The 27,167-nt window shown below is 37.7% G+C and overlaps 1 protein-coding gene across 1 annotated transcript in view; it reads left to right on the top strand.

The window, feature by feature from the left end:
- FGD4 (FYVE, RhoGEF and PH domain containing 4) overlaps window positions 1–26,429 on the top strand; it is a 56,823-nt gene extending 30,394 nt beyond the window's left edge. Inside the window, exons 5-17 of the mRNA XM_036401472.2 lie at window positions 1,896–1,985; window positions 3,973–4,118; window positions 7,448–7,604; window positions 8,676–8,814; window positions 9,749–9,807; window positions 10,435–10,581; window positions 11,844–12,016; window positions 14,184–14,214; window positions 14,388–14,483; window positions 15,370–15,495; window positions 17,947–18,087; window positions 19,245–19,385; window positions 19,561–26,429. Of these exons, the coding sequence (XP_036257365.1) occupies window positions 1,896–1,985; window positions 3,973–4,118; window positions 7,448–7,604; window positions 8,676–8,814; window positions 9,749–9,807; window positions 10,435–10,581; window positions 11,844–12,016; window positions 14,184–14,214; window positions 14,388–14,483; window positions 15,370–15,495; window positions 17,947–18,087; window positions 19,245–19,385; window positions 19,561–19,818 (1,704 nt within the window). The 3' untranslated portion in view covers window positions 19,819–26,429. The remainder of the gene's footprint in view (window positions 1–1,895; window positions 1,986–3,972; window positions 4,119–7,447; window positions 7,605–8,675; window positions 8,815–9,748; window positions 9,808–10,434; window positions 10,582–11,843; window positions 12,017–14,183; window positions 14,215–14,387; window positions 14,484–15,369; window positions 15,496–17,946; window positions 18,088–19,244; window positions 19,386–19,560) is intronic.
- Window positions 26,430–27,167: the final 738 nt, after the last annotated feature.

Genomic DNA, 27,167 nt, shown 5'->3' with positions numbered 1-27,167 from the left:
TTCCCCCCAACAGCACCCCCTGCTTCCCCACTGAGGACACGATGAAAGAAAAGCAGTAGTAGAGTTTTCTGCTATTTTGCACTGATCTGACCCTGTAGGTGTGTGTTCTTAAGCTGGAATAGGAACACGCCACAGCAATTAAAATATAACTCATCTGTGATGTGCATCTTTCCCCCACACAGAAGATCCCTCTGTCAGGTTGTGCAATTGATGTAGAAAGGAGGTGCAGGTTCAAGAATTAAGATGATGTCTAAGGTTGATACTGAGAGGATTGGAAATCTGGGCTCAGCTCGTTTTATGTGATTTTTTTTTTTTTTGCGTTTGTTATGCATTATTTTCCCTCTCTTAATTAGTTCAAGTAACCTTCTAAGAACTATGGATTGCTTCTATAGCACTGCTTCAGGGACAAAGTGGGGTTCTGGGGTGAGAAAAAATAAAATAAAATTACTGAGGAACCAGTAACCTCCATGGTTTTGTGCCTCAAGTCCACGTGAGAGATCTTTTGTAAATGGCTGCACTAAGCAGCAAGCTGTAGCTGTAATAGCTAATCCTCCAGCTCCCTGCCATGTCTCTTGACAGCACTTAAAACACTGTTCTGCAGGTTACTGTGGTTGCTATGCTGATTTAAACAGATTTAATGAACAGCTTTGAAGTCACTATTGAAAGCCTGTTTTTAGGGAGGAGGTTTGCCATGTAGCAGTGCAACTGTGAACACTGCAGATTAGAACTGAAATACGTTGAAATTTGGAATACTTATTGAATACCAAAATGGGGAAAAAATGCACTGAACTGCTTTAAATATAAGACTGTACTTTAATATTCGGTATTCTTCACACAATTTTTTTAAAGGTACTTGCAAATGTTTCTCATAGCCTTGTGGGAAGCAGTGGGCAGCTTGAAATCAGAAACCACTCAAGCTCTCCTCTTTATTTTTTGTTTATGAAGAATTTTTATGGTTTGTCTAGCAATTACCAGTTTCCCATAAGTACTGTGATAATACTGCCATTTATTTCAGGAAGACTCTGATGTTGTTAGATGTGAACAGACTATCACTAGATCTGGAGAAAGAACCTTGTAATGGAAGTGTCAGTTTGTTGAGCCTGACACTTGCAAGCCTGAGGCATTTCCCTAATGTTTTGACATTGTAGAAGGCTGTCCTTTCATTGTTTGTTGTGGAGTAACTTTGCCCAGCAACTTACAATTACATATTCTAACATATTTAGTTTAATATTGAGAATTGAGTGAATGTTTTAAGTTTCTGTTCAGCAGAAGAATCAGAAATATATTTTGCAGAATAAAATATTTTAAAATGAAAGCTTCCCTTAAAATGCAAAAATTACTTCCATAAAGACTTAATGAAGGAGTCCTCTAATTGCAGTCAATAATTATTCAGCAATGAATGTATTGGTGAACATAAAACATCTTGTACCACATTTTTCAATAATTTTGCTGTGCAAAGAACGTACAGTTCAAATAAGTTCTGGAATGGGGCGGGGGTGGGCACTGAGTGCTCCCATCTGTTCCCTCTTACTCTGTAAATCAGCTCCTCCAGCTCTGAAAGGTCAGTGGTACTCAGTTACCAGGATGTGAGCTGATCTGTTGAGTAGGGAGTTGGTGCTTTGGCAAAGATCCCTATACAAACTGGAAAATACTACATCTTCTAGGCTTTGAATTTTGCTTCACAATTTGACTGATTTTTAACATTCTCTGGCTTTTGTATGTGTTGATTAAACTGTGAGAAATTATGTATTTTTCAAAGTTGGTGTTTATTACTAAATGTTAAACTAGTATTTCAGTTTTTGGACTATAAGGTAGTCATAAGTATTTTCAATTTTTTTATTATTATTAATTATATTTTCTTCAGTATCCTGAGAGTTGCTCTTCTTTTTTTCCAGGAGACAGATGAGCAGAAACGTCACAAAATTGCCAATGAACTTCTGCAAACAGAAAAGGCCTATGTTAGCCGACTGGACCTCCTAGATGGGGTACATTTTTCTCAACTTTGCTTTTATTGTGTTGCCTTGAATTCACTCAAATGGCCATGTATAAGTGTAGGTATAAATTACATGAGGTGTGGCATGTTTTTCACAATTTGCTGATTTTCCTGCCAGTCGTTTTCTGTTCCCTCACGGTTTTGCCTTTGCTTCTAATTTAAGAGTGCTATATTTTTAATAAGTATTAGAATTTTGTGGCTATTAATGCAATATGTTCTGTGTGTGGGGATGTCACTTTAAGCAATCATGCTGGTAACCAACAAGGAGGATGGATAAGCATGTTTTGGCTTCCAGTGAATTGGAGTGAATGTTGCAATCACCCACTCAATAGAAAATTACTAAATCCTCCTAATTTGAACCACCCAATCAGAATTTTTCTTTAGTCCCAAAGAACCTAGAAATTGCCCATTCCAAAAAGAATGTCCTCTGTTTTCCCATGACAAATTTAGAAGCAGAAGTTACTCTTCCTGCAAGGAAAGGGTTGGACTCTCATGCTTTGTACAATCTAGCTGATATTTCTTAAACGTAAAAGTCTGTGCTTGAGAATTTTCCTTCCTAAGTCTTGTTTGCTTTCCACATAACACATATACACTTTACTTGGATGCCTCTAGCTTTGCATTGCCTTACTACAGCATATTTTTCTCAGACTCTACAGTTTAAATTTCTCAGATTCAGTGCAGAAATTTTGTACAAACAGTTGATGAAAAGTAAAAAGTCTCAACTGATACAATAATTGTTCAGGCTGCTTGGGGATCTAAGTAATTGTCCTCAAGAAAGTGGATTTACACAGCAGACCTACATTGTGATGGATGTATGGTAACTTTTAAAGCCAAAATATTGCAGGGGAAAAAAAGTGATTTAGAGAACTTTAAAAATAAAAAAATATGTTTATTTCCTGCATAGATTTTTCTGATGGGTAATGTACAATTATTTTCCTTGATGGCTTTTTAAGTGCATTACTGCTATGTCTGTTTTTCAAATATTAACTGGAGAAAATCCTGAAAAATGAGTTTAAAACACAGCTGCTCAACTGCTGCTAATGAGAGGAAAGCAGAAGACTAGGAAGGGACTGTTATATTTCTGAACTTGGTTAAAAAGTTGTGTAATCTTTATGGTCTTCAAAGGAACTTACTGTCCTGTTGGCAATGCAGCAAACTGGGCATATTTTAGAGTGTATGTGGAGAAAAATGTTTTTTTTTTCTTTTAAGACACTTCAGCTGTCTCAGTTGGGGTGATCAAAGTTGCTGTCTTCAGACTCTTTTCTTCTTTTGCAAGTCCTTACCCAGACTTTTGAAGCTTTTTCTAGGGATATACAATCTGTTCAAGCATGGGAGAGGGTGGCAGAGGGACAAGAGCTCTCCAAAAGCACAGTTTTTTTGTGATGTGCATATTAACAGATGCACATTTTGTAGGTGCACCTAGTCAGATTGAGCCCACTGAAGGAGAAAAAAGATATTTATTTTTAAAAGATACTATAGTCCACTCAGAACTGGGTATCTTCTGTACTTTAAATGATACGTAGGGACCACTCATAGTCTGCCAACTACTTTGATTTCAAAAGGATAAGGGGATACAGTATTCAAGGGAATTGGTGGGGCTAATGGTGATCAGACATCATGCTAATTGCAAAGAACAGAAGAGTGGAAAATACTGCTGGAAGACTGGGAAAGCTGAGATGATGTAGCTGTTAAAACAGACAGGATGAAATGTCTGGAGCTGCTCCCAAATGGCACTGCTTCAGCTTGGCTCTCCTTGTGTCAGCCCTGCCTGCAGTGCTCTCCTGCCTTACAAGAACAAAAGGGGGGTGTAAGGGGAGGAGAAGCTTTTCACTTTCAGAGAGGCAAAGGCAATGAATGAATGAATCACTACCCATCTGTATTATTGAAATATTAATCTTGCCTCAGATGGAGCAGGAGGGGTGGATAGGTGGTCTTCCATTGGTTAAATATAAGTTTGTGGCTCTTTTTCTGTATTGCAGGTATTCTATTCCAGACTCCTTGAGGAAGCCAACAGAGGTTCATTTCCACCTGAAGTGATTAATAAAATCTTTTCCAACATTTCATCAATAAATGCCTTCCACAGTAAATTCTTACTTCCGGAACTTGAAAAAAGAATGCAAGAATGGTAAGAGGCAATTCACTGGTTAATACACTTCTAAAACTGTGTCTGTAGAAACTTTCTTGCAGGGTTGAGGTAGGGAAAGTATCTTCAAATTAGCTCTCCAGGCCCAGGGACCACTGTGAGTAAGAGAACATCTGCTCTTCCACTCTTCCTCAGGATCTGACTCAGCAGAGGACTGGCATCATTTGCTCAAAATAAAGGACATGGATCATGAGTAACCTCACTGAAGCCAGTGAGATTGCTCATGATATTGCTAAATTAGGGGTTCAGACTCAAATTATGTGCTACCTGGTGAATTTATTGTACAGAGGACGAAGTTGAGGTAAATAACACGTATGTGGTTTATGATAATGCTGAAGTACAGTAACCTCTGTTTTTACTGCCTTTTGTAATAATGTGGGAAAGAATCATCTTCTTCTATGCTTTAGTTTTCTGTTTGAAATTAAAATCCATGCTAGATATATTTCAGGGCCATTTTCACCTCAGCTTTCCTTGACCTCTATTTGGAGCCAGCAAGGATAGAACAGGTGTAAATATACTGTGTAATACTCATGTACAGATGTAGTATCTTTATCCTGCCTTGGTGGTGTGTGTGTGTGTGTGATTCTGGACATATTAAAACACAGCAATACACTTTTGGTCTCTTCTATGTAATTAAAAAAAAAGAAAAGGTCTCAAACCATTGCTCCTTCCCTACCTTCTTTGGGAAAAAGGGTAACCTCATTTAAAAAGAAATTGTAAATACAGTTTCATCCAGTCATTTCACCTCAGCACTTGTTTGGCTCCTATATTCTATGTTATCTAGAATTTATTATGAGGAATTCAAGTGTTTGTCCATACATAATTTCCAGCTACACTATCATATAGCTCCTTTATTGTCAAAAAACACACCAAGAATGAGGGGAGAAAGACCTTTTTTTGTGATATATATGAAAATCTTAGACCATACAGTGGTGCTTTAGACAGCAGCTGTACATCTTCTGACTCTGTAAGATGATTCCCCTTTAAATGATGGTTCCTTAAAATAGAATACTTCACATGCACAAACACATGGTACCTCTAGGTAGTCTATAATGCAAGGAAGTAATAAAGTGTAAGCATTGTGAAATATGAGAAGTTCCTTGCAGAATGACTTGAGTAAGTAAAAACTACCCATTTCTTTTAAAAATCTGATAGGAAATAGGAATGCCTGGATTACACTAGAGTGCATGTTCATGAGAAGTGCAGTTTAGATGTTTCAAAAACAGCTCACACCACATTATGGCAGTGCTATGTAATTTGAAATGAGATTCAAGGTGTAATATTAAAATTCTGCTCTAGACACTTTATGGAGCACAGAATATGGGTTGCCTTACTTTACATATTTGCAGAATGCTAAACTGCTCACTACTATTGTGTGTATAATTATATGGCTTCAAAGGTTGAAAAGTGCTTTTGCAGATAAGCTTTGACTCTTTGTGTAGAGCTAATAAAGGATATCACAAGGATATTATCTTTTCTGAATTGTGTGAAAACAACCTTTGTGCTGTACCTGAGACAGCCTGTTTAAATGTCCTTGAAACACTGTGCTTTTGGGAGGAGTTAGAAAAAAGGGTGCAGTTGAAGACAGCTTTTTCTGATCATTGCTGAAGGTAAAACCTGGGGTAATTTTCTCTCCCCATCACTGGTCTCTGAAATTGTCTGGAATAATAGCTTCTGCCAGATACAGTCTTCTCAGAAGTTCCTCTCATTAGACACAAGAAATTAAGTATGTTCTAGGGGTAGCTTTATGTGCTTCTATTATTCTTTATCATCTAGCAAAAAAAGCTGGATAAAAATTTCTGACCTTTTCTTGAGTTGTGGTTTAAATTGAAAACTTAGAGTAAAAATATGTAAAGCAGATCAAAAGCAATTTCTTTTTTGGAAGAAAAGGCAGTGTGAATCTAAACTAACCAAGTGAAAGTGAAATTGTCTGGTACCTGCATTTTGAATGAGTTGAGCAACAGCTGGAGCTCAATATCTCTTACAACATATGGCTTGAAAACGCCAGAACCAGCATTGTTGCAATATATTTCTCGTGAAAAGTGTGTAACAGAGCACAGCAGTGATCCCATGCCATAGAATCATCAAGTGGTTGGGCTTGGAACAGACCTGAAAGAACATCTAATTCCAACTCCCCTTCCATGGGCAGGGAGACCTTTCACTAGGCTATCAAACAAGATAATTAAATACAATACCCTGAGTCTTCTGGACCCAAGGATGACCAGTAGCAGGTACTTGGACATAACATAAGAGCCCTGCATGACTTAGAGACCAGCTTCCCACCCTGTCTTGTCCCCTCCTTGCCAGCCCCAGCAGCACCCAGCCCTCTGCCAGGTGTTACTCAGGAACTCTCTGCCCTGCAGAGGCAGCTGCAGCTGGACCAGTTCTTGACAGTCCTGCAATATTCACCATTCAAGTATAACTCTTCTGTTCTGCACAGCTTTTCTCTCAGAGAAGTGGTGTGTTGGAGTGGGCTGTAGAATTTTTCACTTTAGACTGCTGTGAGAACATTGATTTCAGACTTGTAGAAATCCATACTGAGATAGTGATTTCTGAGTCTGTCCCTGAAAATGAGACATGAAATGTGCTTCCTATTGTAGTTCTTGGAGGTGCCTATGTGCTGCTCCACATTTTTGTGTGCCCTGGGAGTGCAGTTTCTCTCAGCCTCTCCATCTGCTACTTTACTATTCTGTTTTATCTGAAGGTGCCATCAGGAGTTGGGAAAAACGTGGGAAAGTTCTCACAAAAGACTGGAATCCGAGGGATTATCTTTCCTTCATATGTTTCCTTAGATAATTAGTAATTAAAACCCGAATGTTAATACGTATGTTTATACAAGGCACAGAGTGGAAGCTGTACAGAATGGGTTTAGCCCTCAAACTTAACCACAGGTTAGATATTTTAAGGATTAAATTATGGTCAAAAGAAGATAATGGAATTTTAAGGAACTGCAGGTAAAGTAAATTAGGCCATGTTTTGTAAATAAAATCTTTCACGTCTTCAATTTATAGCTTTACTTATTGTAGTCCTCTACATGACCTGTGTTGCTCATACATCATCAAAGGGGATACAAACACTCTTTCTAGATTTTCTTATTGTAGTCCTCTACATGACCTGTGGTGCTCATACATCATCAAAGGGGATACAAACACACTTCCCTTGTGAATTCAGGTTTAATGCTTATGTTGGAACTCCATATGAGGCGATCCCAAACAGAAGGATTCTCTGTTAAACACTTGAAACCTTTTTTAAGCTTGAGTGACTTTTTTTCTTTCCATTTTGCTCTGAGATTCCACCCTCTTACTTTGCAGGACCACCACCCCTAGGATTGGAGATATTTTGCAGAAGTTGGCTCCTTTCCTCAAGATGTATGGCGAGTACGTGAAGAACTTCGACAACGCGATGGAACTGGTGAAAACATGGACTGAACGGTCACCTCAGTTCAAATTCATTATCCAAGACATTCAGGTAATGGGGAGAACAATGGAGATCCTCAAGTGATATATAAAATGCATAGGTTTGTGGATGAAAAAAGGATTAAAGAGGAAACGACATACCAAATCCCTTAGAATTAAGGTAGTTGTTTTTATCCACTTCACACTGCGTTTTTCCCTACTCCTTCCTGCCTATGTGCACAACCCACCCACAAAAATCCAGATTTTTTTCTCCAGCAAAATAGAAGAGCAAATTGTAAAGGTTGAAATATCTGAAGATTATAAAAATAGTGCATTTTGTTGTAAATACCATTTTAGGGTGAAGTGAAAAGGCAGTGCATCCCTAGATCCCTGCACTGCATTCGGTAATACTGTGTTTTCTCACAGTAACGCTGAGCACAGGCAGCTGAAGAGCCCAGGGATGCCAGTCTTTCCCAAAGGCTCGTTTCACACCCTCTGGTGCTCCCTGGGGGTGTCTCTGGGAATTGGCAGGTGTGCGTCCTGCTGCAGTCTGAGCACTTAGAAATAGAATGGAATATTTCTACTTAAATTTTACTGCTCTGTGGGGTCTTTTGGTTGTAAGCCAGGGAAGAAAACAATGTAGATTTTAATGCAATTTTTGTTTTTATAATCTAATTCCATCTAAGATTATGGAAATGAATATACACCTTAAGATGCAAGGGAGGGACACTGCTGAGGGAGTTGACATTGTAAATGAAATTCAAAGAAAGCATTCCCTCCTCAGATAGGTAAAACATACCTTTGTAGCCCATTAGAGTGATTGTTTATATATGTGGTCATGAACTGTTCTTACTAATTTAGGAGTATTTCTCTTGAGTGTTTTACAAACCTATTTTAAAATACACTCGAGTTTAAAAGATTTTTTTTTGTAAGACTGTCAAATACTTAGAAAAGTTTTTGCAGTTATTTTTTTTGTGAAGGTTTTCTGATTATCTGGTTTGGTAAAATAGTTCTGTATTTTTTCAGAAGATCTATCATGCATGTCTCAAAATACATTGTTTGTTTCATCAACCATAACTTTTATTTTATGGTATTGTAATGACATTTTTGCCTGCTTCATTGAAATATGTTTACAATTTTTTAGAAGGAAAAAGTGTGTGGAAATTTGACATTGCAACATCACATGCTAGAACCAGTCCAACGCATTCCACGCTACGAGATGCTTCTAAAGGACTACCTAAGGAAATTGCCTCAGGATTCCCTAGACTGGAAAGATGCTGAAAGTAAATATCTTCAGGCCATTAAAGGAGCTATAATAAGATATTAGTAAGAGGATACTGTAAATTAAAGATATTTTCAGGAAAGATCAAGTGAAGACTTACCCACGAAAAGAATGATAGAATTTCTTCAGTTAAATCATAGCATTCCTTGAAAAAAAAATCTGTTTGGATTTAAGTTAATTTTAAAGCCATAAAGCCTTTAGTATTCTCCTGGAGCACAGAAGTTTTACTTTGGTTTTGGAATAGCGCACAGGTTTTGATTTGGTTGCTTTGCAGATGATCAGGGCTTGTGGTGGCTTTTTAATTTATTTTTGTTGGCATTTTGGTTTGCTTTATGCACATTTGGAATGTTTGACTGCTATTTGTAAAAAAGTGAAGTTAGGCTCATTGTATTTTGAAGCTTCTGCAGGGAAAAAGCACAGCCCTCTTTTAAATTTCTTCCTCTCTGTATTTACATGGGAACAGTTCAAGGTATTTGCATGGAGTATTCAAATTCACTTGCGAGATAATTCTTTTAAATGTTTCATTTTTAGTACCATTACAGTAAACACTTGTAAGATGAGCTGTTTCAACTGAAAAAATATAGTTTGGCTTTGTGAACTACTTTGAGAAAAGGAGGGAGAGAACCAAGACTGTTCTTTTCACAGACAAATGTGATTCTAAGTACTGAAGTGCTAGAGTAAACTGCAATAATTCTCTTCTTCTTTCCATATTATTGTTTCTATTTGGTACCTGACTTTTTTAATGCCTTCAACTTTTCCTTGTTTTCTTTTTATTGCTAACTGAAGAAATTTATTGTACTTTGTAATTTACGTAAAAACAACAAACATTTTTGTAGAATTACCACAGTGCCCCCCCCTTTCCCCCGCTGTGTAGTACATAAATAAGTAAAAGTACAGCTTTTTGGTTTTACTTACTGTATTTTTCTTCTGTCTAGAATCCCTGGAAATTATATCCACTGCAGCAAGTCACTCAAACAGTGCAATAAGAAAGATGGTAATTGATCCTTATTTTCCTGATCACTTTTCAGTATATTTCGATATTTGGTCAAGCTAGGAGAGTGAATTGCAAATCTTCCCTAAAATGGCAAGAATTGGTTTCTTGGGTCGAAGTGATTGTTCCTATTTAATGTATATATACAGTTCCTGGAAATAATAGACAAAATCTGTCATTGCAACAAATTCTCTGAAGTGGAAAATGGGACATACTTAGTTCTTCTCCTGGCTCAAATCCTTGATACTGCACTGAACTCTTATCCATGTTTCATCTGTTCCTGTGAGTGCAGGACAATGTTTGTAAAGAGCAGTTACTGTTTCTCTGCCTGACTGGGCTGGAATGATAGGATCTTAATTGAAATGTGAGATGTTTTGGGCAAGAAATAATGCAGAATGTATAAACAATTTAAAAACAAATTTTAAAAATTACTAAGGATATAACATTTCTAAAAGTATTTCTAGCTTTATCAACTAAATTAATCAGTCAGACCACACATGCTGGGTATAAATATATTTTCCAAATCTTAACAGTCTCCAGATTTATGCCAGCTCCCATCATTTAATTTAAACTGCATCAAGACCTGTGTTATCAATTAATAACTTTTATAATTGTGTTTTCACCATTAAGGAGAATCTAAAGAAGTTGTTGGAGATCTATGAGATGCTGGGAGAAGAGGAAGACATCGTGAACCCTTCAAATGAGCTGATCAAAGAAGGGCAGATCCTTAAACTGGCTGCTCGCAACACGTCTGCCCAAGAGCGCTACCTTTTCCTGGTGAGTGTGGTGGCTGCTGCTGCTGCTGCTGCTGAGAACTTTGAAACCCTCCTTAAACTGAAATGTAAAAGCTTAGGATCTTTGCCCTGATGGATTGGGTGTTGAGGTCCCAGTAAGTAAGTCTCATGGTTCTGTGGGAGCTTTTTGTCGTGGCAGGTCATCCTCTCAGCTGCAGTTTGAAAAGCACAGCCATGCTCCCTTACAACTCCTGTGGAAGAGGTTTGGTGGAGTTTGTTGCTTCCCATGCATTGAAAATTGCTGGTATATTTTTGCTCAGGGGTCTCTGGCATGGCCCCTCTTCTGGTTAATAAAGGGTAGTGACAGGCACAGCTCCTCCTTATCTGTGCTTCAAACAAAAGAAGAAATCATACAATAGAAAGACTTCAGCTGGGGCCAGACAGCTGACTTAAATGATGTTCCCTTCCTATGAGAGGTGACAAGCTCAAATGTGCTGTGTCTCTGATACAGACTAGGCAATAGTCTAGTCAGGATTTCTATGAAATAGGATTGAACTGAAGTGACTTTTCAACTGAAGTGAATTTTTCTTTTCAATAATTAATTTTGAGAAGAATGAGAGAGGGAAAAAGTGAGAAAATTAAACACTTTATATCTGATTTAATAACTGTACTTCTAGGCTGTGGCTTTAGACATTTAAACATTATTTAAAGTTCTACTTTAGTAAAGGAATATATCTTTGTCCTGCTCTCTGTACTATTTTTTCCCCTCGTGATATGGAGGGTTTCAGGGAATAAAAACTGTAAGAAATGTTCTTTTGTCTTGGAGAAATGATAAATAATGTCTTTGAATAACATTAATTAGAACTTGTACAAAACAAAATTATTTTGGTACAGGATAAATATAAATGTATGCACTGAAAGGAAAAGTCCTTATTCTACAGTTTACAGTAGGTTTGGCAGAATTGGGGCATAAGAACAGATTTAGTTAGAAAAGCTTCACATTGGCATAGAACATCTGGTCTGAGTATAGTTTGATAATAAATATTATGAAGACTGCTGCACATGCAGAACAATTATTCTTAAATTCACTGAAGCTGTCCTTGAATTTTATTCCTAAAGAAATAAGAAAGAGAAGTTGTCTTGCATTAGAGCTTTGGCCTTCTCATGTGTCAGCTGATCAGGAAAGAACGTGCTTTCTCACCCACCAAGTCCAGCTTTGTGATATTGTCCAGCTCTCAGTGGACAAACTGTGGTTTTATCTGTGTTTTTCTTAGTGCAAAACCTCGTGTTTATTTTTCCCCCCAGTTTAACAATATGTTGCTCTACTGCGTCCCCAAATTCAGCCTGGTAGGATCCAAGTTCTCGGTTCGAACCAGAGTTGGCATAGATGGCATGAAGATTATAGAAACCCATAATGAAGAATATCCTCACACTTTCCAAGTGTCTGGAAAAGAGAGGACACTGGAGTTGCAGGCCAGGTAAGCAGTCTTTTTAGCCAGTTCCTTGAGACCAAATATACACACACAAAAGAGTGGATTAATAGATTTGAAGAATGAGGCAGCAGATTTCATCTTAATATTGGTGTTTTGGAAATAGCCTAGGTTGCCAAAAAATCATGAATTTTCAGTCCAAGAATCTCCCTGAGCAGAAGATGCATCTAGGATGCGTAGCACATTGGCTAACCTTGCAGAAATGCCCAAGATAGCTGTGAATGGGCTGGCTGGGGATTTGAGAGCAGTGCTAAGGCAGCCTGTCTGACTGAGGTGTTTTAGGACACTGGGTGTGATAATCACTGCTGCCTCTGGGATCTGAGCTGCCTTGGTACCAACGAGTCTGTTCACCTCAGGGCAGGTCCAACAAACAAAGCTCTCCCTCCCAGTGGGTTTACCTGCACACAGAACAGTTTTCTGCAGCAGTAGCTGAGCATCTGCTTTCCTCTGTTCCTCAGCCCCATTTCCCATCTACTTGTTTTCTTCCAGTCCCAAATATTAACCTCCTCCTGGAAGGCAAGCTCTCCTCTTAGTTCTTGGGTCCTTTTCCTCCAGATGCACTGACTGGCACTTTTTCTACTCTCCAATTTATTAGTCCTTGTATCCTCCTTTTGCTGAGTTACCTTCCCTCACTTTTTTGCATTGCCTAGGCTAAATTGCCCCTGTCTAGACTCAAATAAAGTGAGATGCTCCTTCTCTCCTTTGGTCCTGCTTAAAAATCCTATTCTTAGCAGTCAGGGTTTCATTGCAGAGAGGCAAGGATTAAATTAGCAGGAAAATGTCGATGGTGGGTATAGTTCTGCGTTGGCACCAAGTATTTGGGGACAAACCATAGCTTGCTAGCCAATGAACTTGCAAGCTTCTTTCCTTTATGGAAAACCTGTAATATTTAATGAGAGTTACAGGCAGAGAATGTGCAAATATAACAGCATATAGGTATTTACCTACACTTTCATTCAATTTCAAATTAAATATATACTTTGAAAAATGGCACAAAAAAACCCTTTCCACTAAGATCTGCAAGATTTCTGGGATGAGTTTTTGGCTATCAGTCATATGTGCTGTAAATTACTGTCTGATATCTTGCTAAATATTTTGTAAATTGTTATGCCATGCACCTATTTCAATGGTGAAAGGTGGCATCTTGCTATACCATTCCTGAAGCATGTTTCAATTGGAAGAAAATTGATACAGCAAAGTAAGTTTATTTTGTTAGCTTTCCTACATTACCTGTCGGAGAAAGTTTATTGCATCAGTTTATTTTAGGTGAGGGAAGCACAGATTTTTATCTTTTGCTTTGTGATCATTGTTAGAATACATGAAGTCTGTAAAAAACTCTGAAGGAATAGATGCCACAAAGCTCTTATTCAATTATATTAGAAAAATCTTTATCAATGTGTGAGTGGTGAATGTACCCTACACCTTAATGTCCTTAATTCATGTGCTTGTATTAACACTGTAATAATTTTTAATTTACTCTTGGCATATTCTTTAGTAGGAGGATTATATTTATTTTTCAAACTCTTATTGGAGTACATTTTCAATTACTGTCTTTAAACAGCTGGTAGATTATTTCTTTGGAAGGCTGCTGGTCAGGTACTACGCTTAATAGCCCAGCATTTTGTTTTTATTGTAAGCAGGTAGGAAGAATAATTTTGGCTGCTTGGACAGGTTTCTTTTTCCTCATGTGCAGATGGTAGGTGGGAAGGGCCCACAGTAGTTTAGGTTTCAGCCAGCTTGAAACTTCTGCTAATACTGCAAAACAACAAGTGGGGAGCAGTTTTAATTGAGATGTTGTAAAGGTTCTCTTTGGCATCCTTCAGAGCAATCCATAGAAAAATTAATTTTTGTATGAGTGGTATTACATGGTGCATTAGGGTTTTTTCCCAACACATTACCCAAGGAGGAGGCAACTCTTGGAGAGCCAGATACACTGAAGTGTTATGTTTCTAACGTTTTTCTTCTGGTTTGGTTTGTTTGGGGTTTTTTTTTGGTTTGTTTGCTTTTTTTTTTTTAAGTTGGACAGTTAAAAATTAGTATTGTTTAAATTCTTGACATTTACTGAAGAGTTACTTGGCTTTTGCAAGAACTTGTTGATAGTAAGATAATGTTTCCTAAACTAGTCTCAAACTAATGTGTCAAATATTTCTTTTAGTTCTGAACAGGATAAAGAAGAATGGATAAAGGTAAATTCATCTACATTCTTTATTTTCTTGAACACTTTGCCACTCAAGCAATCAGAAAAGTAATATTAATGTTTTCTGTCTCTACCTTCTCTCTGCTGATCAATAACTGGTCAGAATGCAGAGTGTGTTTTAAACTTTACCATGTCTGAGGAATTTCTCCACTGTTTCCTTAGGCACTTCAGAGTACTATTGAAGCTTTTCAGCAGAGGAATGAAACTTTCAGAAATGCTATTGCTAAAGAATATGAAGACATGCCTGTTGAAGTCTCTGTAAGCTGCTCTTATTCCTTTGTAACCTTCTTAATACCCATTGTGTTCTTCAATAAGTGGAAAAAGTTTGGCAGAAACTTTGTTTTCAAGCTCATCGCTCTTAAAGCAGAGTAATCACAAAGCAGTCATCTTATTGGTAATTATTTTTCTTCAAAATGCCAAATCTTGTAAACAAGCCTCTTTCTTTCTTGAAACACGTTACAGAGCCCCCTTTCAGTGATGCATCACGATTTTTGACTGGGTTCTTTGTTATTTCTTTTCTAGATTTCAAAATGCATCTTGAGCTATGTTTTGTCATTTCCTTTCCAGAGGATGAGTAACAACGGGTCCGGGATAGCTCTGACCTGCTCGGCACAGCTGTCCGAGCTCGCTCCGTTCTTAGCTGCAGGCAACCTTTGCAAGCTTAAGTGTTATCAGCTCTTTAGTGATTATCAGCTCATTGTGATTTCAGCCCTTCAGCTTGCTAGGTGCCTAGGCAGGCAGATGCGGGGAGAGAGATGAGAAGGATGTGTGAGGTTCCACAGGGGTGTCTTTATTGAATCTTCTGCAGAGGTTCCCAGTGACAGCTCTTCTGCCCGAGCTGGGCAAAAGCAGCTCTTTATATAGGGTACAGGGGTATTGGAAATTGTCCAGTAGCAAGGGTTAAAGGAAAGTGACCTATAGTCTTACAGAGAGATAAGCAAGGGGTCTGAAGGCAGAAGAGAGGGGCTTCTAGTCCAGTCACCATGACTTGGCATTTCCTATCTTGGATTTCTGACCGCCAGGGAAGTCTTACAGGCTCTGGGCCTGCTACAGATGAGAATAACTATTTTCCCTATTTCAAGTACTGTGCAGTTTTTTACTAGGCTTTTAAAATTCTTTTCTCCTCCTCCTGGCCCTCCTTTAGAATGCTGAGCTTGGGAAGAGGGCGCCGAGGTGGATCCGGGACAACGAGGTCACCATGTGCATGAAGTGCAAGGAGCCCTTCAACGCGCTGACGAGGAGGAGGCACCACTGCCGAGCGTGTGGACATGTGAGTGCACATCCTCCTGCTGCAGCTGCTCAGCATTCCTGCCAGGGTCTCCAGGCACCTGCCTGGCTTCTCATGGCTCCTTGTCATCATACTGTCTTAGAATGACTTGGGTTGGAAGGGACTTTAAACATCACCCAGTCCCCGTGGTCACCAAATGTTGCGGTGTTGTGGGGGTCCCCAGGACGAGGTGAGAGATGAGAATTGACTCCAAGTCAGAGAATGATGAGAGATGAGAATTGGCTCCTTCTCAGAAGGCTGATTTATTATATTATGATATGATATTATATTAAAAGAAAATTATATACTAAAACTATACTAAAGAAAGAGAAGGCTAGACAAGAATGAATAATAAAAACTCCTGACTGACCAGAGTCCTGACACAGCTGGACTGGGATTGGTCATTAGGTTAAAACAATTCACATGCTGGGTAAACAATTCTCCAAATCACATTCCAAAGCAGCAAAACATGGAGAAGCTGAGGCTTCTCATCTTGCCAAGAGAAGAAATCCTGGCTAAGGGAGTTTTCACAAAATATCACAGTGACAAGTCCCAACCCCAGTGCTGTGGGCAGGGACCTTCCAGCAGACCAGGCTGCTCAGACTCCCATCCAGCCTGGCCTTGAACCCCTCCAGGGATGGGGCATTCATCCACAGCTTCCCTGGGCAGCCTGGCCAGTGCTGTGGAGTTTGCTGCTGCACTTGTAGCTGCAAGAAGCAGCTCTGCACACCACCAAGGACCCTCTGCCTGCTCTAGTCTTTAGAAACATATATTCGTGTATAATGTCCCAAGGCACTGCACACAGTATATTGTTAGTTTTGAGAGAATTCTACTAATATGAAGAGTTTCAAGACCATATTAAGATGGCATAACCCAGCATTATTTCAGGCAGCACTGGTTGGCTCCACCAAAAGACCATAAAACCTTGCAGTTTTTCATTAGGTTAACTTAGAGCTGCTCCCAGCTGGGTTCAGTGTGTAAGTGTGAGCATGTGCAGAGAATCAGAGAAGGAGGGAATGTAAGGGTGGGGAGAGAATTTTGCTGCTGCTTTCCATGTGGGATACTACAGTAACACATCCAGCTTGAAAGCAGCCATCAGGCAATAGTAGTATGACTTGTGAGTTTTCAGAAGGTAACAAAAAAACAGCAACACTGTGCTTTCTTTCTTGCCACCTAGCAGCTCTGCCTGTCTCCACCAGATGGTAGTACAAGCTCAGGTTTAATATTTGTGGTACAGGGTGTATTGTCAGATTTCTTTCTAATGTTTTAAGTGGTATGAGGGGTTGCTGCATTCATAGTGCTGCTTTTGTGCTTTGCAGGACACTAGAGACTTTTTCGGATGCTCTAAATTATTGAGTTTACAGTTGTCATAGAGGGTTTTTCCCCCAGATCTTTTTGTCTTAAAATTCTGTTAATGTTGAAAGCACACCCTCTGTTTTTATTTCCCTTTTTGTTTAGACTCCTAACTACTTCCTTCTATTATAGTTCTATCAGATCTCCTTGTGCTTTATTTTCAAAAGACTTTTTTCATGGGAGGTAATTTTGGATAGCAGTGATGGCTTTCAAGAAGTGACTAATTTGGAATACTTAACTAGGATTGTCTAGAGCTACAAGCTGAAGGTGGTGATCTGGATTAGCACTGCAAAGCCTTGGTCCACAACAAAATTTTGTTCAGATGTGTTAATGGTTCAAGTCCATTTATCTACCTTTCTTTCTTGAAATAACGTCACTCATATGTTTTATTCAGGCCATCTTTTATTCATGTGAAAGAAAAATTCTGTGGAAAATCAGTTCTAATGAAACAACTTTGATATCTCTCTTTGAGATATCAAAGTTGAAATACTGAGAAGAAAAATCAGGAAAAATCAGTGGATATTGGCTTATTTAGTCTGTGTATTTATGATTTGATTTTAAAATTGTAAATTTTATATATATAGGTGTATATCTACAGATGTAAACATGCTAATATTTCTTGACAAGTAAAAAAAGTAGCCATTTCTGATTTTATCAGCCTTATATCATTAAAAGATCATCTCAATTGTAGGTTTTTTTTAATCTGATAATTTCATTCTGGTTACATAGAAAACCAGGTGGTGAATGTACCTTTTCAGATTGGCATATATTGGCATAATGAAACTGCCAGCATGGCTTGGGCTATATTCTGATTCTATACCTAACTTGAAACTACAGATATAATTAAAAGCTAAATGTGATTTTATGCAAAGTACAGAATTTCCATCAGATAAATAGGAAGAAGTGCTTCTAGTTAAGAAGTAGTGGCACAAATTTGGAAAATCATTATTTTCAAATAAGTTATTGCTGACATATTATAAAGACATCTTTCTTGTTCTGTATAATTAAAAATATACTACAAAATACTTTAATACTAATTTTTATTTCTATTTTAATAAATTTCTATCAATACTTAAATATTATATGTATTTCTTTTCTAAGGTGGTTTGCTGGAAATGTTCTGATTACAAAGCACATCTCGAATATGATGGCAATAAATTGAACAAAGTCTGTAAGGATTGCTATCATGTTATAATTGGTTGTACAGACAGTGAAGAAAAGAAGAGGAAGGGCATCTTGGAGGTATGTAATTCAAAAATACTGTATATGTATTGCTGCAATCCTTTTGGTTCGTCAGTAGGTGAAAAATGGTAGCATTCTTGCAGAGTTTATTTTCTCTTTGAGAAATAAAAAGTACATGGACCAATTTCATATCATTCCATACATTTTGGTTTCCAGTACTCACCTTTGCGAAAGTGCTTTGTTTTTTGCAACTTTACATTCTTAAGGGAATTATAAACCTTAGAGCTTGTTTGCTTCTCTCAGTTACATCAGCTCCTGTGACAAAATGTAACCTTCCCTTATAAATTTTCAGTTTTCTTCTTCTGCACTTAAGCTTTCATCACACCAAATCCCACTGCTATCAGTTGGTTTTCAAAAATATGTACCCAGACTGAAAGAACTGGGGATGAAAACAATGAGAATGGGGGAGAGTTTTCCTCTTCCTTCAGAGTAGTAGGATAGTGTTTTGATCAGTGTATAAAGTGGGCCTTTAAGTTGTCAGGTTGTCCTCAGCTTTTGGCATCTGAAAAGTTAAGGTCAATGGAAATTTTAGCACATAATTATTTTGTGTTCTTTCTTATCATCTCAAGTTTACTATTTAATTTGAGTAGCATTTTACTCTGTCTACAGGTTTTAAGCAATTAATCTAATCTTTTCTCTAGGATTAGTGCTTGAATACTTATGTTATTCTTAAAAATGTGCTTGAACTTGATTCTGTCGTAATATTTTGACTGCCAAAGTAGATAAGTTGTCATGTGGGATAGTTAGTGGCACTTCAGTGCCTAACATGGTGCTATTTTGGAAATCAGACATTTTTGTAGATACTCAGATACAGACAAAGGCAGGCTGTGGTGGCAAAATGAAAATTGGAGTGATATAGGAGTCTATAAACCAAAGTTACTGATGGAAAAAGGAACATATTACATGTGCTAAGGGAATGTGTGTTGTAATTGCATATGTTTTATATATATATATATATATATATATATATATATATATGTTCTCCATAAATCCAGTCCTTCATAATCTTTCTTGGGTATTTCCTGAAGCCTTTTTGCAGATACTGTCCAAGAGCTGATGTGAATGGCAATGTATTTCCTGCTTTTCTGTTCTTTCTGTTTTTAGTCTTTATTGAAGGAAAATTTAGTTTCCTTTTTATGCTTTCCACTGTCTCCTAGATTGAATCTGCAGAAGTATCTGGAAATAGTGTCATATGCAGCTTTCTTCAGTACATGGAGAAGTCCAAGCCCTGGCAGAAGGCATGGTGTGTCATACCCAAGCAGGAGGCTCTTGTGCTCTACATGTATGGTGCTCCACAGGTATGTACAGGGGAAATGGGAAGGATTTTAGTTAATTATTGTCACTGGTATTTGAGGAAGGGAGAGCAAATAGCTTGGGAGTGGAGGAAAGATCCATGTGCTTTCACCAAACTCTACAGCAAATGAGAAGTAATGGTTAGTTGTCTGTTCTAAATAAAGAACTTCTCCTTCTTAGGATGTGAAAGCTCTAGCTACAATTCCTCTTCTGGGCTACACAGTGGATGACACTCCAAAAAGTGCTGACCTCCCCCACAGCTTCAAACTGACCCAGTCCAAGTCAGTGCACAGCTTTGCTGCAGACAATGAGGAACTGAAACAGAAGTGGCTAAAAGTTATCCATTTAGCTGTCAAAGGTGAGACACCAGAATGTCAAAATGAACTGCAAGTGAATTTAGAAGAGCAGCTTGAATCTTCTAAAAGATCTGAATGCTGAAGCACAGGAACACATGGCATTTTTTAAAAATTTTAGTTGAAATTGTGGTTAACCTTTGTGTTAACCTTTCTTTGCTCAATCAAGGAAAAAGAAAAAGAAAGTTCTTACTACCATACACATCTTGGCACTTTATGTTTGGGAAAGAATTCTGGTCTTTTTAGGGATCTTTTTCTTATATTTATGTTCTGTCAATAAAAGTGATGTACAGGTCCATTTCAGAGACTTTTTTAAAAAAATGTGAATGCTATTAAAATACTTACTAACTTTACTGTACTACTTGTTCGTTGTAATGCAATTTTTTTTAAATCCAGTTGCTCTTCAGTTAACATTTAAGAATGCAAATATTTGAAGCCTCCTACTTACATGTTAGGACTTGCAACAGGATAAAAGATATACCTCCACATTGCCAAAATAGATCTGTACTTAAATATGCAGGGACAGTTTGGTTCAATGTATGTAGTTTATAGATTGATTTCCACAGTTCTGTACATATGTTGTATTCACTTGTATCTTTTTAATTAAAGTAATGCAAATTGCTTTCACAGGTATATTGGCTTTTAAGGTTTCAATTTATCAAGGAAACAATCTAATGGTTTTCAATGTAGAAATAAATACCTAAAATATGAGAAAACTATATATAATATATGTACAGTATTAAAAATGTACAATACTTGATTATTGCTTTGATTTCATGATACTGGGTTCTTATTAGTGAATAATTTATTTTTTAAAAAGCATGTTTTCTATTTGAAATTAAACACAGTCCTAAATTGAAAAATACTGTTCAATGATTTGTTTTAATAGCTGACACTTAATGATCTTGATATTTTTATGCATCAAAAAATTAGCAGTAATGTAAGTGGCATGCAATGGACAAATGAGTTCCAGTTGTATTTAAACAAGTAGTCGCTTTTCTTCAGTGTCCTATCACTGTTAGCTTTTAAGAGTGCAGTAGTTTGTTGCTCAAATGCAGTATGTGGTTTGAGAAAAGCAACAGATTCTAGTAACCTTCTGGGAATGTGTGTTTTTGCTATTATGGTTATTGGAGCAAAAGAACAATTTGAACTTAAGGTTTTTAATTTTTGTAGAAGATTAGGTATTGTAATGCTTATTTATGACAACAATCTTCAAGGATTCTTGTTTTAAAGTGGAGCCTGATTTATAAAAAATTAGTATGAAGTCTGAGCTTACAAATCTGAAATTTTATGAACTAACATTATTTGTTTTCTGCTTCTGGGTATAAGGACTCACTGGCTTTACAATATTAAGTTCCTTATGAACTTCCATTCCTTCAAGAGTTTTTATACATAGAGACAAATGACTTGCATAAAATTTTTACTGTAATATCCTTGAGTGAAATATGGCAAACTCAGAGGTAGTGATTGACTATCAATTAAAATCATTGCTGTCTTTCCTTTTTGAAACCCTTTAAGGAAGGAAAATACGTAACTTCTACAATCAGCTTGTCATAAGAACATTCAGAAGTCTTACTTCTCAATGAATCTGCAATCTGTATTTTAAATCATGTCAAGCTGAAGAGCTCAGGTTCAATTTTGTTAGTAACATGACAGATTGAAATTGTTGGGTTTTTATAATGAGTGTGCCAAGCAAACTATCCACTGAACTCCTACTCCTGCTTTACTCTTTCTGCAACACTATAGGGAAAAAAAAACCCCAGCTCATTTTGCGTTTAGCAAGGGATTTGTACCTGTTTGTAGCGTCAGGCACACATGACCATGCAGTGTCATCATTCCTTCATAAAAATGTCATGTAAGTTAACGTTAGTGGGATGGATTTTGCTCTCACCTGCACAGATCCAGGATCTACCGTATCCTTTAGATTCCACAGCTTTACACCAGTGTTAATAATGATCAGGACATGGTATGGTACTAACTCTCCAGCTGACTTGGTGCATGTCCATTCTGAATTCTCTTCCGTGGGTGCTCCCTGGGTCCAGATTGTTCTGGATATAACTCTGGTATTGCTTTTATCTGATGTGCAAGCTCTTCTGTAACTCTCTTTGAGATTTCAAGTTACTTCTACTGGCAGCTGTGTTTACCTTTAGCAATGGGCAGCTCAAGCCTGGTTTGATTCATGTTGGTGAATACCATCAGATTTTTGCCAAGGTAATAGAAGATCTCCCTAGCTAATACATGTAATCTTACATATACCTTGGCAAGGGATGGGGGAACATTCAGGTAAGCAAGCAGAACTCTTGGTGGCTGTCTTTCCTTCATGGCCATCTCCCAAGAGGGGGTCTCTTCTACAAGAGCCTCAAGTGCAATTGTGGGATATGGAGAGTTGTCTTCTCACATCCCAATGTATAAAAACAGTTTCCCATGGTCAAGGTGTGGAGTGTAAAGGAAGAAGTTACTTTAAAGGAGTTCTCAGATAGGAAGGACTGAGATACAGTGAAAATATGATGATGTGACTGTAGAGTCAATTAGGTTGGAAAAGCCCTCTAAGATCACTGAGCCCAACCATTGCCCAGCACTGCCAAGTTCACCACTAAACATGTCCCTAAGTGCCACATCTACACACCTTTTAAACACCTTCAGGGATGGCAACTCAACCTTTTCCCTGGGCAGCCTGTTCCAATGCTTCACCTCTGTTTTGGTGACAAAATATTTTCTAAAATCCAATCTAAAACTCCCCTGGTGCAACTTGAGGCCATTTCATCTTGTGCTATTGCTTGTTTCCTGGGAGAAGAGACCAATCCTCTCCTTGCCATCATCTCCTTCCAGGGAGTTGTAGAGTGATAAGGTCCCTCCTGAGCCTTCTTTTCTCCAGGCTGAACACCCCCAGCTCCCTCAGCCACCTCTCACAGGATTTGTGCTCCAGACCCTTCACCAGCTCTCTTGCCTTTCTCTGGGCCCACTCCAGCACTTCCATGTCCTTTTTCTCCTGCCTTTCATGTCCCAGAACTGGACATGGCATTTGAGGCACGGCCTTGCCCATGCCAAGTACAGGGGACAATCGCTGCCCGGGTCCTGCTGGCCACGCTGTTGCTGGTACAGGCCAGGACACCCTTAGCCTTCTTGCCCACCTGGCTCTTGTCCAGCTGCTGTCAAACCAGCACTCCCAGGTCCTTGTCCACCAGGCAGCTTTCCAGCCTTTCTTCCCCAAGCCTGTAGTGCTGCAGGGCTTGTTGTGACCCAGGTACAGGACCCAGCACTTGGCCTCGTTGAACCTCTTGGAGCTGGCTTGGCCCATTGATCCAGCCTGTCTGGATCTCACTGCAGAGCCTTCCTGCCCTCCAGCAGGTCAGCATCCTACCCAGCTTGGTGCTGTGTAGTACATTCTGTTTCCTCCTGCAAATCTCATCCTAAGCCCATTCCAGTTAAGGGATTAGAAGTAGTAGTTTCTGTGCTGCCTTATTGTTATAGTGGTGTTGAGCAGCTGAAGCTACTTGGATGGCAGCATCTCCCAGATGAAGCCCAGCATTTGGGCACAAGCAGTTTGAAATGGGAGTTGTTTGTTTGGATGGTAGCCTCACGTTTGCTCTCAGCCATTAAATTTAGTACAGCACAGGATATTTTATTTACCCCAGTGAAACCAGTTTCATGTTCTCATAATCAATTGCTTGGTCAGAATTGTTCTCTTCTGAGTCAGAATGCCTTGGCATTCAAATACATGGTTGTGTGTGTATTTTGTAGGAAAAGTGTGTATTACCAATATTAAAGGACATCAGAAGATGGAGAAATTCTAAATTTAACCACCTTGTTGCCTTCATTCTCCATAGACAAGCCCTTCTAACAACAGCATCCCAAACTTTCGCTTTTAACTGTAAATTATGATTGCAGAGGAACAAATACAAAGTTGTAGCTGCTGTGGCTTAAGAATTATGAAGAAAGCAGTGAAATTAAAACCATCATTCTAACAAGGTAAAAGCTGTTCCCATTTGAGATAAATTCTTAAATTCTTCAAGGAAAAGAAAAAAGGCATTAAATTTGTGATCATAAAGCTCTGTGTGTAAGGAATAAACTGTAACTAAGCATTCATTCATAATGCATGAATGCATGTGAATGGCTCTGCTGAATTATTTAAGTTTTGCAACTCTTGTGTTCAAGTAATGCTTGTTTCTCACTTTAAAAGTGATCACTCTTCTGTGCGATTTAAAGCAGATCAAAAGTTATTTTAGTGGTTTCATCTGTGTTCAACCAGAACAAGACTTAAATTTATCATTCATATTTTTGGATCATAGCAATATATTTTTGAAATTACTTATTTTTTCCCCCTACCATGGGAAAATAGTATATTGTGATATCTGCATGTCTGCACCATTCCTCTAGGCCCTCTAAAAATTCATTTTTGGTATCAGGTACTCCTGCTTGGTTGAAGAGCTGCTATAAAACCTGTATTATGCAGTATTTCAAATCCCTTTATGCCAAGTAGTTCTGTTTATTTCTAAGTGTATTTAACTTATATGTGCAAAAAAGATATTGAGAGTACAAAACATTCTCTTCTATTTGGAATAGAATATTAAACTACTTTAATTGCATGTATATATAGTAGCACCTTTTTATGCAAAACCATCTCAAAGTGCTTTATAAATCTCCTCAAAGATTCTAACTCTTTTTCAATGAAAAGAAAAATTTTATTGCTCATGTTTTTAAGTTATGGATGAAGGCAAGGCACTGATTAAATATAGAGTAAATACACTACCACCTAATTAAAGTTTAGATGAGATTATAGAAGTATGCTCCACAGACTTCCAACTGGAGTCAGAAGGAAAAAGAATACATATATTAAAACAAGTGGGAAAGATGTGGAAACACTTGACATGTTGTTTGGGTTCCTCACCACATAGCTAGCATAAAAAAATCATCAGCTTTTCATTTCAAGGAAAGATTAAATAAAATTAAGACAGGATAGTTATTTCTTGTACTGAAGGAAAGGCTTTCTGGAAATAAATAAACATTCCATGTAGAAATAATCCTAAGCAATAACAAAAGGTCTTTCTCCATATAGCTGGTATAAACTAGCATGGGCTGCTGGAGCTATTGTACCTTCAGTGATTGAAATTCACATAGAATCTGCCTTGCATTTTATAAGGACACTTGTGGAAGATGAAACTTCTACCAGTTAGGGAGCTGATGAGCTACCAGGTCTCACCTGGACTCACACAGCTCAGGTGAACTTCAGATGGAGGTAATGGATGTAGGGGTGAATGTAAACAACTGGAAATATATATCCAAAATAAATGACTGGAGAGAAGTAATTTTGTGGCAGAACTGACTACCCTTAAGGTAAATCCATTGGTGAAATGGGCATCATTCTTAGTCTCTGTGGTGTACTGTTATTTGAAATCTGAAATTAAATACATGGGGTTAATGTTTTTTGCTCTAGTCTGTGGCCCTGTTGGTGTGAGGAATTTATCTAGCTGGTTCTGACCCATGGGACTGTAGTATGTTCCTCAGATAGGAGTTTTAATCTGCTAGTCAGATTGTTTCCTAAATCCTTTTCCTTTAACAGATGATAACATTAATTTAATGATTACATATGTGTGTGTATATACACATATGCATATGTATGTGTGTATATGTATATATGTGTATTTATATATTTGAGACTATTATTCAGATGACTTGTTTTCAAGCAGTATTTTACAATCAAAAAAAAAAAAAATACACTGTGCTGCATTCAAAATAGAATGTATAATGATTGTGTTGAGTATGCTTTCCAGAAAAAGATGGAGGTAGATCTGCTATTGTGGCATGTTTACTATTTCAGCCTATAAAAACAAACACAGAAGCCCTCACAAACATGCTAATTCCAGTGAGGCATTTCAATCAGCTTCCTTTGAAACCTTGTGATTAAATTTCTTCCTAGAATAAACTATGGTATTTTGTTTCACCCCTTCCTCTTCCTAGCACATTCCTTCTACATTCCTAGTGAATGTAGAATGTGCTTTTGTCCCCAAATCCTCAAGCAGATTTCTTTGAATAAAACATGTTTTCAGCCACTGCATAACACCAACCTACTTCTGTTTATAGTTCGTCCTCGTAGATTCATTAAGTATTTATTGTGGAAACATTCAGAAAAGAGGGAACTATATCAAAGAATTTTTGCATCTATGTGCCCTGGTATTTTTAAGCCAAATTTGTTGCATGTAGAGAACAGTTTGCAATAGAAATATTATTTTCTTCTATCTAGTGTATTTTCTATTCTGCAGCTGTTAAGGCAGATTAATACAGTAATTTTAGTGGGAGCTGTATCAGCTGTAATGTTTGACATCAGAATTACAGGCTATACATGTCCATTTCCCTTCATTATGGAAGCATTTCTGATTTTAATTGCAAAAAGATTTTCTAAAAAAATAATTGGAAGAATTGTAAATTTGTTTTGGTTTTGCAATAAAGTGAATAATATTAAAAAGGTGAGATACAAATGCCATTGTAAGTTGTGCAAATGTAAGTCGTCATTTTTATGGTTAAGAAATATATGAATGTAAAAATGTTGAAGATATTGTACATATTTTTTGTAATATATGTATATTTGATCCTAAGGTGGGTGGAGAGTTGTAAAAATTAAGCACTTTAATTCATGTTGAGTACTTAAAAAGAACAGAAATTTGTATCCTGTAAAATAAAAACATCATTAAATAAGTATTGCTGATTGACTTTTTTTTTTGTCCACCTACCCATTTTGCTGATAAAATCTTTAAGCTGTATTTCTTGTTGTGTGTGACAGTGAGGACCAGTTTTGCTGAAGTGCTGGTTACTTACAAGTACTGCTAAGTTGGTGAAAGGTGTATTCTGAGTTTATAAAGTGTGTATTTAATGCTATGACATCCTAGATGAGAAAGATAAACGATAACTGCACAGTTTGGTCCAGATTTCTGTAATGGGAATGTGAGCAGGATGTTACGTGAGTGCTTTATGGATTTCTGTGCCACCATCCCCATAGAAAAGTGCAAAAATAAAGGAAATTGTTCAGCAGAGCCTCAAATCTTTATTAGTATTACTCAATACTAAATTATCAGCATGATCTCATGCACTGAACTAAAGTGGTGCTGCAAAGCAAAAAAATGATCAGGTAATTAGCTGGATCTGTCCTTTAAGAGTCCAAACCTGGTTGCAGTTGCCTGTGATTTCCATCATCTGCACACATTAAACCTGTTTTGATTGTATCTGATTTATTCTTGATATTCTTCTGCAGGTGAGCACAGTGTTGCAGAAAACACAGAAACACAAAGCAGAGGAAAAGTTACTGTAGTACTTGGTAGTTCCTGATTAGAAAGAATTGCATACAAGATTTTTTTTTTCATTTCTACATTATCTTCTCTTTGCACACACCATATGGTGTGAAATAAGCACTGATTAACCACAGAGACTAATGCCTCCCTT

Source organism: Molothrus ater, chromosome 5, assembly GCF_012460135.2.
Source record: "Molothrus ater isolate BHLD 08-10-18 breed brown headed cowbird chromosome 5, BPBGC_Mater_1.1, whole genome shotgun sequence".
Lineage (NCBI taxonomy): Eukaryota > Metazoa > Chordata > Aves > Passeriformes > Icteridae > Molothrus > Molothrus ater.
This window is presented reverse-complemented; position numbering and strand designations above follow the sequence as displayed.